At 42.1% G+C, this 13,990-nt stretch overlaps 1 protein-coding gene across 1 annotated transcript in view; it reads left to right on the top strand.

The window, feature by feature from the left end:
- Positions 1-13,645, top strand: part of TADA2A (transcriptional adaptor 2A) — a 46,421-nt gene extending 32,776 nt beyond the window's left edge. The window contains exons 12-15 of the mRNA XM_075195720.1: positions 2,639-2,771; positions 4,848-4,891; positions 6,924-6,997; positions 12,637-13,645. Coding sequence (XP_075051821.1) covers positions 2,639-2,771; positions 4,848-4,891; positions 6,924-6,997; positions 12,637-12,828 — 443 coding nt within the window. The 3' untranslated portion in view covers positions 12,829-13,645. The remainder of the gene's footprint in view (positions 1-2,638; positions 2,772-4,847; positions 4,892-6,923; positions 6,998-12,636) is intronic.
- Positions 13,646-13,990: the final 345 nt, after the last annotated feature.

Here is a 13,990-nt window from a genome sequence, read left to right as displayed (position 1 = left end):
ATAACTCTGTAGGTCCTGGTGCAATACACTAGCCGCCAGAAATCTGTCTGGTCCTTATCCGAGCAGTCAATCTTTATCAAAAGGTGACCGTGAGGAGAAAATAGGTCTGCGTTACCTTTTTACTGTGCAGTGAGCTTTGTTTCTTATGCATAAAAAAAATAAAATAAAAAAATATATATATATGTTTGGTTGTATGTGTGTGTGTATGTATGTGCATATATATGTGTGTGTGTGTGTATGTGCATATATGTGTATGTGCGCATATGTGTGTGTTTGTATGTGCATATGTGTGTGCGTATGTGTATACATGTGTATGTGTGTGCATATATGCGTGTGTGTGCATATATATATATATGTGTGTGTGTGTGTGTGCGCATATGTGTGTGTGTGCGCATATGTGTGTGTGTGTGTGTGTGTGTGTGTGTGCATATATGTGTGTGTGTGCATATATGTATGTGTATGTATGTACATATATGTGTGTGTGTGTGTATGTATGTATGTATACATGTGTGTGTGAAAACTGGTTGCATGCAAATAGAAGTTGCGGTGAGTCATTTTCTTATACACTGTAGTAGTCAGACGTCCATCTTGTTTCGTGATCACCAGGTCCAAGAAATGGTTACTATTTAAGTAAAAAAGTAAATTTGATTGGTGAATCTGCTGCATTAATAGATTCAATCATTTCAATTAGATGGACCTCAGTGCCCATCCAGATAAGAAAAAGGTCGTCAATGAAACGTCTAAAGAATGCAATCTGCTGTCCGAACCTAATCACGATGTGTTCCTGCTCAAAATGGTGCATAAATATATTTGCATAGCTGAAGGCCATATTTGACCCCATCGCAGTCCCTGCCACCTGTAGATAGTACTGCCTTTCAAATTTAAAGTCATTTCTTTCCAATGTAAGATGTAATCAATTATAAATTCTTTGTACACTTATATTCCACAAAGGAGTTGCGGACTGCATCAATCCTCGCTTTATGAGGAATAGCGCTATATAGGCTCTTTATATCCATTGTGACCAATAAACAGTCAGTAAGATTGATTTCAAGGTTAGAAAGTTCAGTAAGTAATGAAAAATAATCTTGGATAAAGCTTGGCATGGACTTAACCAATGGCTGGAGATAAAAGCCAATAAACTGTGATCATGGCTGTAACAACGAATTTCTGGCAGAGATGATTGGTCTGCCAGGAGGTGATTCAAGGCTCTTGTGGATTTTTGGTAATGTTATAAATTACAGGACAGACAGGAAAATCTGTTTTCAGGAATCTGGAAGTAGGTTCCGAAATCCAACCACATGTAACTGCAAAGTCAATGGTTTTTCCAACAATACATTTATATGTATTTGTAGGATCACCTGCAAGCAGGGTATAGGTGGTTGTGTCGGAAAGTTGGTAGAGAATCTTTCTTGTAATCATCATAGTCCTGTACCACAATAGCGCCACCTATATCTGCTGGTCGAATGCAGATTGAGCTATTCTTGGATAATTCCATTAGTGCTTTCCATTCAAGAAGATTAATATTGAATTGTATCCGGCGTTTATTACTTATATCTGCCTGTATTGAACTATCAACCATTCTGATAAAGGATTTGATAGAAGGGTAATTAGAAGGAGGGTCAAAGGTGCTCTTAGGTCTACATGGAGTTGATGATATCTTTTGATAAGCAAAGAATTCTTTCAATTTAATATGTCTGTGTACTTTAAATACATCTATCTCTCATTGGAACTGGTTATGGAAAGTAGTTGGCACAAATGTAAGTCCTTTGGATAATAGACTAACTTCTGTGTCTGTTAGAGGACAAGAAAATATATTGTATATTAAATTCTCATCTGCCTTGGGGGGCGGTGGTTTAGGCCACCTCTTCCCACCCCTCCTGGAGTTGAGCCTTTGACGTTTTTTGACTGTTTGAGCTGCTGATTTATTGAAAAAGTTTTTTCCTCCTTGGTCTGCTTTGCACCTTGTTTAGCCAATTTGCACAGCTGGTGATTGTCTGATTGGTTCACTTCCACTGTATTTTGAATTTTATACACCAGATTTGTGCATGGCTATTATTTTTTGGAATTAGTGATGTATATTGGTTTGCTATAACAGACAGCATCAAACCTTTTATATAGATAGTTTACGCTAATTACTCAAATGTTTTGTATTATCCTTCCTTTGATTATAGCATGAGCAACTTTTTCTGTAATAGTGAGTGACTGATTTTTACAGATAGTAGGTTGTATTCTCCCTGGTATATAGTACTCTGCAGATTTATTAGGAATAACCTTTTTTGATTAGTGCTGTTTGAGCTGTTGATTTATTTTAAAAAAAAATGTCCTTTTTGTTTAGCCAATTTGCACAGCTGGTGATTGTCTGATTGGTTCACTCCCACTGTATAGGGTATATAAGGGTGTTTGGTTCACTGTGGTGGAAGTCTTGATAAAGGGCTGTGTGGAGCCAGAATCCTTGACTTATTTTCTAATGGAATAAATACTTTAACAATCTGGAAAATTCCTGTGAGTGCCTCCTAATTATATATATATATATATATATATATATATATATATATATATATATATATATATATATATATATATATATATACACATATACATATATATATTATACACAATTTTTTTTCTTTTTCTAAAGGTTCAAAGATATACGATCGTTTAAAGAAGTCTCGGGAAGAAGAGCGATTGAAACGAACCATGCTTTCTGAGGTCCTTCAGTATATTCAAGATGGTAATGCCTGCCAGCAGTGGCTCAAGCGACAAGCAGCCATGTAAGTTTACTACGCATTAGTGATATATAATTTAAAGCAGATACTCCATATTGGGTTTTTGTTTTTTTTTTTTGCTGGTATGCTTATGGAAGATGGCATTTTAAAACATGAAGCTGAAAATTGTGGAATAATATAGCACTATCATGCACACATTATTTACAGCAGTTTAAGGCAGCGTACATGTATATGTGAGCCAAAGTAAAGTGGTATACAAGGTTAAAAGTGAAAAGAATAGTAGTAGACGCCTGTATTCTAGAATTTTTGAGTTATAGTACCATAAGAAGAACATTTGTTTCTTACAGCTACTAAATGGGTTATGGTGGACAATTATATAGTGATTTAGGACTGTTATGTTTGATAGTCGCGTCTGGTTGGGTGCAGTGCTTTGCACCATCTGATAGGAGGATGGGGTGTTCCTTGCACCAGTATGCGAAAACAATATTTATTTTTGCAGGATGACATTATTTAAAAGACATTGGGGGGTATTCAATTGTTGCTTTTAACGAGCTAAAACAAAAAAAACCGAGCGCTCTAAAAATATTACAGTTTATACGGTAATATGCGCGTAAATACCGTTAATACGGTAGTTTACTCGCTGAATTTCATCTCGCAGCTCAGGGAGCTGCGAGATGAAATTTAGCGAGTAATCACCGTATTAACGCTAATATTTTTAGAGCGCTCGTTTTTTTTTTGTTTTAGCGCGTTAAAAGCAACAATTGAATACCCCCCCTTAAGCTCTACTTTTCAGAAGGGGGAACCCCTTGTATTTGTTTTACTTATTGCAATTCTGTTGAACTGCTTAGGTGCGATTCCCATAAAGAACTTCTCACACACACACACACATCCCTGCCCACCTCACAGCTAGTACACATATCATCTTGCTGTGCAGCATGCTTGCCTTCCCCTCCAATAATGACATCACAACAACCTACTTCTCTTATCATGCTGGCTATGAATAAGTAGCTTTTGAGATTTTGCCATCAAATCATACAGAGCAATTGAAAAACCAGTTTGTAGCTTGCTTATGCTCAGCCTTTAGACTCATTGATTCCTATTTAGGGAAGATATCTCTTCTCTACATGTTTCTTAATAGATTTACATCATTGTCACCTTTCCCTAATTATACCGAATGTTTCTTAAGCCTGAGCGTATGAAAACGGCAAACTGATCCCTTAGGGTCTGATTTGATACACCTTCAGAGCAACAGCGAAACCAGCATAAGAACAACTGGGAGACAATTGTTTGGAACACAGGGACAGCTAATAATTATAGATATTTTTACTATTTTGTACTTATTCCTAATCCATACATAATAAATTTATTATCATGCTACGGGAAAGAAGCTATTATTAATGTACCATTTTTACAAATTAAAGTACCTGAAACTGCTAATGAGACATTTAGATAGATGTTAGTGTGCTGGACTACTGACGATGCATAACAACAAGAATTACATATGAGGCCCTTTTTCTCATACTCTCCAGTATGGATATTTTTTACCACTACATTAATAGCGCACTTTCACTTACACCATCTGGTTGCCTCATCTCTTTTTATCCTTTTAAGCAATTTGTGATCCAAGAAGTACGTGTGTTAGAGGAAGGACGACCGAAAATTAAAGCAGGACTCTAAAATCTTGTTCTTCTTTTTTTAATACTTCTCTTTGCAACGCTAGGGCCTGGACTTTTTCTGTATATTGATGTTTTATAAAGCTAGATGATAGGTGTTGTGGGACAACATGCTGGTAATGTTTATTTCCACATGGGAATTGCTATGTGTTTCTGAAATAAAACAAGAAATTAGACCTCTCTTTGATCATCACAGATCATCTTGCTATCAATAGATGCCATTTCCGAATATATTAAATACTGTAATTTTGGGAAAGTTGCATTTGTATTAACTTGGGTGCATATTTTTTAACAAAAATATATTGAAGATTTTGTGTATAACATGAATATAGCTGCACATTTTTGTATTGCTTTATTTAATTTAAATTATTTATCTTTTGAATGTGTACTGATGATGGTCTTAGGTTTGCCTGTGCTTATGAAAATAACTTTTTGTATCCTATTTTAGTGATGCTGGCTTACATCAGGTTGTGCCTGTTGTTTCAAGTTCAGGTATTTTTTTCTTTTTCATATAATTTTTTTTTTTTCTTTTTTAAGTCTACATCATGGGACCGTATCTTGAGAATATTCAGTGTGTGGTGTCATAAATGTGTGTCTGATCACAGCTTACCATTCAGCTTAGAGCCAACACATAGTGTGAGTGTGTGTAACAATCTGCAGTCATCTGAGATCCAACATAGAGGCAGCCCTGCTCAGATCTTGTACTTGTAGGCCTGGAGACCTGCATTGTAAAGGGAAACTTCCCTTTACAATGCAGTGCCGCTTTAAATTTAATCGCCAAAGACGCTGAACTCGCGGGTGTTGAAGAACCCGCATGTTAATACATTTACCCCCAGATCTGCATGCCAGTTCTGCAGAGCATTTCATAACACACAAAAATACCAAACAAGAAAAAAGGTCTGCATGTGATATCCATGAAAATAAAAGCAAATATTTTATTGTAGGAGTTGTATACATACAGCCAACCAACTATTTCAAGGCACCACTTTTAGTCATAACTTTGATAGTGGCATTAGCCACAGTAGTCAATGATTTTTTTTAAAAATGTGTCTTTTTGATCTCCTTTTACACTTTAAATGCTTGGGCTTACTTCAAACTAGTACCAATGGACAATAGCGGTATAGCAAATGTGGTGTGGTCAGTGAAATATTTTATAAACATCTTATGATGCCTCTGATATATCTCAATGTTAGGTAAAATACCTGGCAGAGATGTAACTGGTGCTAACTTGTAATTTGCGGGGTATTTTTAAAAATAATTCAGTATATTTTAAACTGTTTAAAAAAGCCAGGTCTTGCTAGCTGTTGAAAACATTGCGGTACACAATTCCCTGTCAGAGGAGAACATTTTCCGAACTGTGCTGCATTGCAAAACGCCATAGGGCCTGATTCATATTTGGATGCAAGTCCATATGCGTGCCCCTTCTTCTGTGAAATAGCTCTGCACATGCTCCAAAATGGACCTTACGCCAATGAACGCAGTTGCATGCAACTCATTTCTGAACACAAATCACAGTTACGACTGTCTACGTCTTGAAAGGTATAAGGGAAGGGGCAGATGAAGGTAGGTCATTTTCAGTAAGTGCTTTGTTTAAACACTGTCATTTTCACTAGCTTCAAGGCAGGTGGTAAGTGCCAACTAGTGATGACACGACATCGTCTGTATTAAAAACACATATGCGTGCCAAGAGCTAGCACAGAACAACTGTTTCCAAGTAAGATAGACCATAAAAATACATTGTATATACAGTACTCATTAAGAACATCTTGATTCATGTATTCAATGTAAAAAAAATAAAAATATTTTTTGGATAATCCATATTTTAACAATGATTATACTGTTTAGAGTTGCTAATTTAATCATTCTAATGTGAGCTTATATTACACATATGCTTGTACGTAATGTTTAAACAGACCATACTTACAATTCAAATGGAAACATGTTTTTAATACCGTCGGAAACTACGCTCAAGTTCTGTGCTCTTTTTTTAAACAAAAGTTGCGTGCAGGTTGCGTCCGAACATGAAGCCAGGTTCCTTTCAAATAGTAATTCAAACCTTTTTTCTTTTTAGATATCGTTAACATACAAACAATTCAACCTATAATAACTATAAATTATATAACTAAATTTCTTCTGAATGTATTTATGTGAACATAATAAATCCTAAATCTGTTATTGCCTGTTTTGTAGCTAGATTAAAAGTTTAAGTACACATTTGTGAAATTCCCCAATGAAGCCAGAGTGAAAGAGTACATATGCAAAGAACAGAAAATACAATTTAACTCCATTGTGTCCTAACAGATCAGGTTTAGTTTGTGGAGTATTTTCATGTTTTACCATTGATTACAGTAGGTACAATAGTATGATGATTATTAATCTAAGTCTTCAAAGAACCCCTATTTATTTGCATAAGCACAATAACTATATAGCACCCCATTTTCCCCATGTTGTTCTGTCACACTGTTAGTATTGATATGGGTGTGCATTACAGCTGCCTTAATATTGTGTTTTTTGTGTGTGACAGGTAGACGAAGCGCTCCTCCTTTAGACTTAACGGGACTTCCTGGTACAGAAAAGCTGAATGATAAGGAGAAAGAGGTACAGTATGATATTAGAAATTATATACAATGGATGTATTACAAGGACCGATGTGGACTAACATAATTCCAGATCTTGTAATATGTGTTCAGTAGAACATTGTTTCTGCAAGAGAAAAAGCCTTAATTTTATTATATCGTACAGGGTGGCTCTTGAGTGTAGTTGATCACCTGGTGCAGGATTGTCAATCTCCAGAGTGATGGCCAGGAACCGTTATTAATGTTTCTTGGCTGCACTGTGTTTAATAGGATGCTGTTAGCTCTAGAACAGACAAGCAAGTGGTATGAAAATGAAAAATCTGTTTCCATAAAATTATATAAAAACTACACACATTATTTTATTTAGGAATGTAGGAAAACATTTTAGGATATTTTTCTTAGGGTACACTAATGGCTTGAAAATGTGTACGAGTATAATTAGGAAACAATATACTCTTTTATTGTTTCCGTCTAGTTTAGTCAATATAAACCTAAAGCGAAAAAGGTTTATTATTTAAAATCACTGCCAAGAAATCCCTGTTTTACAAAAAATTAGATTCACTTGAATACCTTTATCAAATAAATGTTATTTGCATTTAACCAGCACATAGCAAAAATTCTAAAATCCATCTGGTCATACAGCTAAAATGAAGGTAAAATATATTCTTCTGCATTCAGCTGCTATTCCACTGCAGCTGAGGGAAGCCCTTCTTGCTTCTTTAAGACAGTTGCTCTGACATCCAGAGATGCTGACAGGGAGTGTACAAAGTAACATGACCTTTCCTTGGAGCCTCAGTGGTGACAAAGTATGATGGTGGCAGATGATGCCTGCCTTTTGCTACAGCTATGTGTGCAGCCTGGGGGTGGCAGACAGTCACACACACCAAGGCTGTGCACACAGCCTCGGAGAGGCCCCGAGCAGCAGCTGTGACAGGGACCAAGATTACTCTTGTCGTTCCTGGTGACATCACAGGTCTGCCCCTTTGCATGACTCAACCAGTTTCCACAGTGCATTTCGTCAAAGGAAGTCTCACTGGCAGATAAGCACCCCCTAACATGGCATCCTGCTGCATAGTGGTGAAGGAGAACCTGGTATACATATTAAAAGAAGTATAAACCCTTCAGTTATTTCATGAATATTACTCGGCTCAATAAAACACATACTTTGATTTGTTTTAATATCAAATAAGCAGCTTTATGTACTCTGTAAGGAAACGTGAAATATTTTTTAAAAGTTATTTTAGAGATTTGTTCTTATTTGAATATATTTTCAAAATTGCCCATGGACATATTCTTCCCAATACACGGCTTACTGGAGTCAGGAAACTCTTGTTAATTTTTTGTTGACCATTTATATAAAGAATGATGTAGAATATGGGCACTGGTTAAATTAATGTAGGAGCCAGCTTGACTTTTCAAATAGGCAGATAAATGGTGTGCAGCGCTGTTGCTTCTTTTATTAAAAAATATACTATATAGACAAAAGTATTCGGAAGCTTGACCGTTACACAAACATAGACTGTAATGACATTGTATTCAAATACATATACTTTAATATGGAGATGGTCCCCTTTTGCAGTGATAACAGCTTCCACTCTTCTTGGAAGGCTTTCCACAAGATGCTGGAGTGTTTCTGTGGGAATTTGTGCCCATCATTCTGTAGAGCATTTATGAGAGCAGGCACCGATGTTGGACCCGAAGGCCTGGCTTGCAATCTCTGTTCCAGTTCATCCCAAAGGAGTTCGATGGGGTTGAGGTCAGGGCTCTGTGCGGGCCAGTCAACTCCTTCCACGCTAAACTCCTCAAACCATGTCTTTGTAGTCCTTGCTTTGTGCACTGGGACACAATCATGTTGGAATAGAAAAGAGCCTTTCCCAAACTGTTGCCACATAGTTTGAAACATAGCATTGTCCAAAATGACTTGGTATGCCAAAGCATTAAGATTGCTCTTCACTGGAGATAAAGGGCCTAGCCCAGTGGTTCCCAAAATGTTGCAGTTCGCGGCACCCTTAGAGTCTCCAAATTTTTTCAAGGCACCCCTCCAAAATAATTACTGAGCAGTCCTGTTTTAGAAGTAGTTGGGTCAAAAAATTGTAATAAGTATTTAGGTCACGACAGAAATACTTATTTAGTTGTATGCAAAAATGCCCCTCTGCAACCAGGCACACTGCCCCCTCTGCAACCAGGCACACTGCCCCCTCTGCAACCAGGCACACTGCCCCCTCTGCATCCAGGCACACTGCCCCCTCTGCATCCAGGCACACTGCCCCCTCTGCATCCAGGCACACTGCCCCCTCTGCATCCAGGCACACTGCCCCCTCTGCATCCAGGCACACTGCCCCCTCTGCATCCAGGCACACTGCCCCCTCTGCATCCAGGCACACTGCCCCCTCTGCATCCAGGCACACTGCCCCCTCTGCATCCAGGCACACTGCCCCCTCTGCATCCAGGCACACTGCCCCCTCTCACACCTCTCACGCTGCCCCCTCTGCCCTCTCTCACGCTGCCCCCTCTGCCCTCTCTCACGCTGCCCTCTCTCACGCTGCCCTCTCTCACGCTGCCCTCTCTCACGCTGCCCTCTCTCACGCTGCCCCCTCTGCCCTCTCTCACGCTGCGTCCCCCTCCTCTGCCCCTCGCACGCTGCGTCCCCCTCCTCTGCCCCTCGCACGCTGCGTCCCCCTCCTCTGCCCCTCGCACGCTGCGTCCCCCTCCTCTGCCCCTCGCACGCTGCGCCCCCCTCCTCTGCCCCTCGCACGCTGCGCCCCCCTCCTCTGCCCCTCGCACGCTGCTCCCCCCTCCTCTGCCCCTCGCACGCTGCGCCCCCTCCTCTGCCCCTCGCATGCTGCGTCACGACAGAAATACTTATTTAGTTGTATGCAAAAATGCCCCTCTGTATCCAGGCACACTGCCCCCTCTGCAACCAGGCACACTGCCCCCTCTGCAACCAGGCACACTGCCCCCTCTGCAACCAGGCACACTGCCCCCTCTGCAACCAGGCACACTGCCCCCTCTTCAACCAGGCACACTGCCCCCTCTGCAACCAGGCACACTGCCCCCTCTGCATCCAGGCACACTGCCCCCTCTGCATCCAGGCACACTGCCCCCTCTGCATCCAGGCACACTGCCCCCTCTGCATCCAGGCACACTGCCCCCTCTGCCCTCTCTCACGCTGCCCCCTCTGCCCTCTCTCACGCTGCCCCCTCTGCCCTCTCTCACGCTGCCCCCTCTGCCCTCTCTCACGCTGCCCCCTCTGCCCTCTCTCACGCTGCCCCCTCTGCCCTCTCTCACGCTGCCCCCTCTGCCCTCTCTCACGCTGCCCCCTCTCACGCTGCGTCCCCCTCCTCTGCCCCTCGCACGCTGCGTCCCCCTCCTCTGCCCCTCGCACGCTGCGTCCCCCTCCTCTGCCCCTCGCACGCTGCGTCCCCCTCCTCTGCCCCTCGCACGCTGCGTCCCCCTCCTCTGCCCCTCGCACGCTGCGTCCCCCTCCTCTGCCCCTCGCACGCTGCGTCCCCCTCCTCTGCCCCTCGCACGCTGCGTCCCCCTCCTCTGCCCCTCGCACGCTGCGTCCCCCTCCTCTGCCCCTCGCACGCTGCGTCCCCCTCCTCTGCCCCTCGCACGCTGCGTCCCCCTCCTCTGCCCCTCGCACGCTGCGTCCCCCTCCTCTGCCCCTCGCACGCTGCGTCCCCCTCCTCTGCCCCTCGCACGCTGCGTCCCCCTCCTCTGCCCCTCGCACGCTGCGCCCCCCTCCTCTGCCCCTCGCACGCTGCGTCCCCCTCCTCTGCCCCGCTGCGTCCCCCTCCTCTGCCCCACTGCGTCCCCCTCCTCTGCCCCGCTGCCCCCCTCCTCTGCCCCGCTGCCCCCTCCTCTGCCCCGCTGCCCCCCTCCTCTGCCCCCCTCCTCTGCCCCGCTGTCACTCTCCTCTGCCCCGCTGTCACTCTCCTCTGCCCCGCTGCCCCCCTCCTCTGCCCCGCTGTGAACCTCCTCTGCCCCGCTGTCACTCTCCTCTGCCCCGATGTGAACCTCTTCTGCCCCGCTGTCACTCTCCTCTGCCCCGATGTGAACCCACACTCCTCTGCCCCGCTGTGAACCTCTTCTGACCCGCTGTCACTCTCCTCTGCCCCGATGTGAACCTCTTCTGCCCAGCTGTCACTCTCCTCTGCCCTGCTGTCACTCTCCTCTGCCCTGCTGTCACTGTCCTCTGCCCCGCTGTGAACCTCTTCTTCCCCGCTGTGAACCTCTTCTTCCCCGCTGTAACTCTCCTCTGCCCCGATGTGAACCTCTTCTGCCCCGCTGTCACTCTCCGCTGCCCCGATGTGAACCTCTTCTGCCCCGCTGTCACTCTCCTCTGCCCCGCTGTCACGATCCCTCTCACTGGGGTGCCGTAAGCCAGCCATAGAAAAAAACAAAGAACACAAACTTACCAATCCGCCGGGCGCCGGGACCCAGCAGCCTCCTCTTTCCCGCAGCTGTCACTGACGTCAATATTCAGTGACAGCTGCGGGAGAGAGGAGGCTGCTGGGTCCCGGCGCCCGGCGGATTGGTAAGTTTGTGTTCTTTGTTTTTCTCTATGGCTGGCTCGCGGCACCCCAGTGACAGCACCGCGGCACCCCTGGGAGCACACTTTGGGAACCGCCGGCCTAGCCCAAACCCTGAAAAACAGTCCCATACCATTATCCCTCCTCCACCAAACTTCACAGTTGGCATAATGCAGTCAGGCATGTAGCATTATCCTGGCATCCACCAAACCCAGACACGCCCATCCGACTTGGTGATGTGATGCTTGCATGCAGCTGCTTAGCCATGGAAACCCATTCCATTAAGCTCCCGTCGCACACTTATTGTGCTTACATTAATGCCAGTGGAGGTTCGGAACTGTTCAGCTTTTCAGCAGAGAGTTGTCGACTTTTACACACCATGCACCTTAGCAGTCATTGACCCTTCTCTATGATTTTACGTGGTCTTCCACTTCGTGGCTGAGTTGCTATTGTTCCTAAACGCTTCCACTTTCTAATAATAGCACTTACAGTTAACCATGGAATATCCAGCAGGGATGAAATTTCACAAACCGTCTTATTGCAAAGGTGGCATCCTATCACAGTACCACGCTTGAAGTCACTGAGCTCTTCAGAACTACCCATTTTATATCACAAATATTTGCAAATGGAAATTGCATTACTAGGTGCTTGATTTTATACACCTCTGGAAACGGGTCTGATTGAAACACCTCAATTCAATAATTAACAGGTGTGGCCAAATACTTTTGTCCATATAGTATATAATATGTATTTGGGCAATATGTTAAATCATACATGAATGTAAATAAATACGTTAATTTTGTTTTCATTTTAGATTTTGTAATAATACATACTGAATACAAAAAAAAAATCTTTGAAGCGAATGAGATAATTGTGTAACTGCTTCTGATAGTTTAGTGCACAAGTATCCTTAGATTATTTTTTTTTTAAATCTTTATAGTTAAATCTTTCCATAAACTAGCAGCCTTCCCAGCACTGCACTCTTTTCCATCAAAGCTTTTTGACATTTGTATCCCGTAGAATATGGAAGATTAAAATATGTTTGTTATTTTATTTATTTCAATTATTAATGCTTTTAGAACTTTGATGCATAAGAAAGTAAAAAAAAAAAAATTTTGTTTTACAGCTCTGTCAGGTGGTGAGATTGGTTCCAGGAGCTTATTTGGAGTATAAAGCAGCACTAATGACTGAGTGCAACAAACAAGGAAGCTTACGACTGGCACAAGCTCGAGCACTTATAAAGATTGATGTTAACAAGACACGTAAAATTTATGATTTCCTACTCCAAGAAGGATTTATCACAAAACCTCAGCCATAGATAAGAGTTTGGTCATATCGTTGAAACAATACAATTTCATCATTGACAATTTTCAAATACCATGGATGTCTTTTGTCGGTCAAGAAATTATTCCTAAACCAGTTTGGTTGCAATGTGATCTCTTGTAGGTGATTAATTGTTTTAGTGCATTGACAGTTTTCCTATTTAGTAAATCTTGTCTACTGCTCTATATTGAAGTCTTTACACTCCGAGACAGTCTTAGAATGATGTATTGTAAATCTCAACCTGTGCAGCCCCTGATACCAGCTTTGTTGGGAGTTCCTACAGCAGTAGGTCTCAATAGGCTTGGATATTCTCTCACCAAATCTGCATTGTGAGAACGGTATCCTGACTTGCCAATCTTGTCTAATCTTTGAGGAACAAAGTACCTGAAGTTAATGATTCACATATACTTTTTGTCAACAATGACAATTCATGTACCAACAAGTTGGAGGGATAAACCTCCATTCATATAGCACCCCAATGTGCAGATGCAGTTAAAAAAAAAAATGGGGTTATCGCAGACATCCTATAGCTGAAGATAGAATGCACTCACCACTGTTAAACGCGCCCAAGAGTGAAGAAGCAGAGGAGGCGGCATTAATTGAAGGTAAAAATAGAAAAAACAGCACTATCCAAGATTTAGAAAGTAGTTAAGTATTTTGTATGTAAAGAACAGTTAGATTATATATATATATATATATGACACCCTGCCCCAATGATTAAACATGTCTGCTATCATTTCCTGTTATAACTATATGAAGAAATGTATAACTATACCTCATCGACACCTCTCAATAAATAAGTAGTTCTGAAATGGAGTTAAATATCCCATATTTCCTTGTTCTAAGGGAAGTCTACGCGGATCTGTTTTGTAAGGATTCACAATGAATGTAAATGAAGATATCAGTCACACTATGAAGTTGAAAAGAGCACCAATAGTGATTGTCAAGGAAACAGCATTTACATCACTTGCTAGCAACAGGAGACCATTACTATAAAGCAATAATAAAGAACAACATTATTTCTGGGGAACCGGAACACATCATGATGAACATTTCCATAATAATATCCTAGATACTTTATTAAAACCAGAATAAAAAATATATCACTGATAATTATAAAAGAGATAGACAAGTGCTCAAAAAGTAACAAAAGCATA

This window comes from Mixophyes fleayi, chromosome 2 (genome assembly GCF_038048845.1).
Source record: "Mixophyes fleayi isolate aMixFle1 chromosome 2, aMixFle1.hap1, whole genome shotgun sequence".
NCBI lineage: Eukaryota > Metazoa > Chordata > Amphibia > Anura > Limnodynastidae > Mixophyes > Mixophyes fleayi.
Note: the sequence above shows the minus strand (reverse complement) of the source record. Positions and strands in the feature narration are given on the sequence as shown.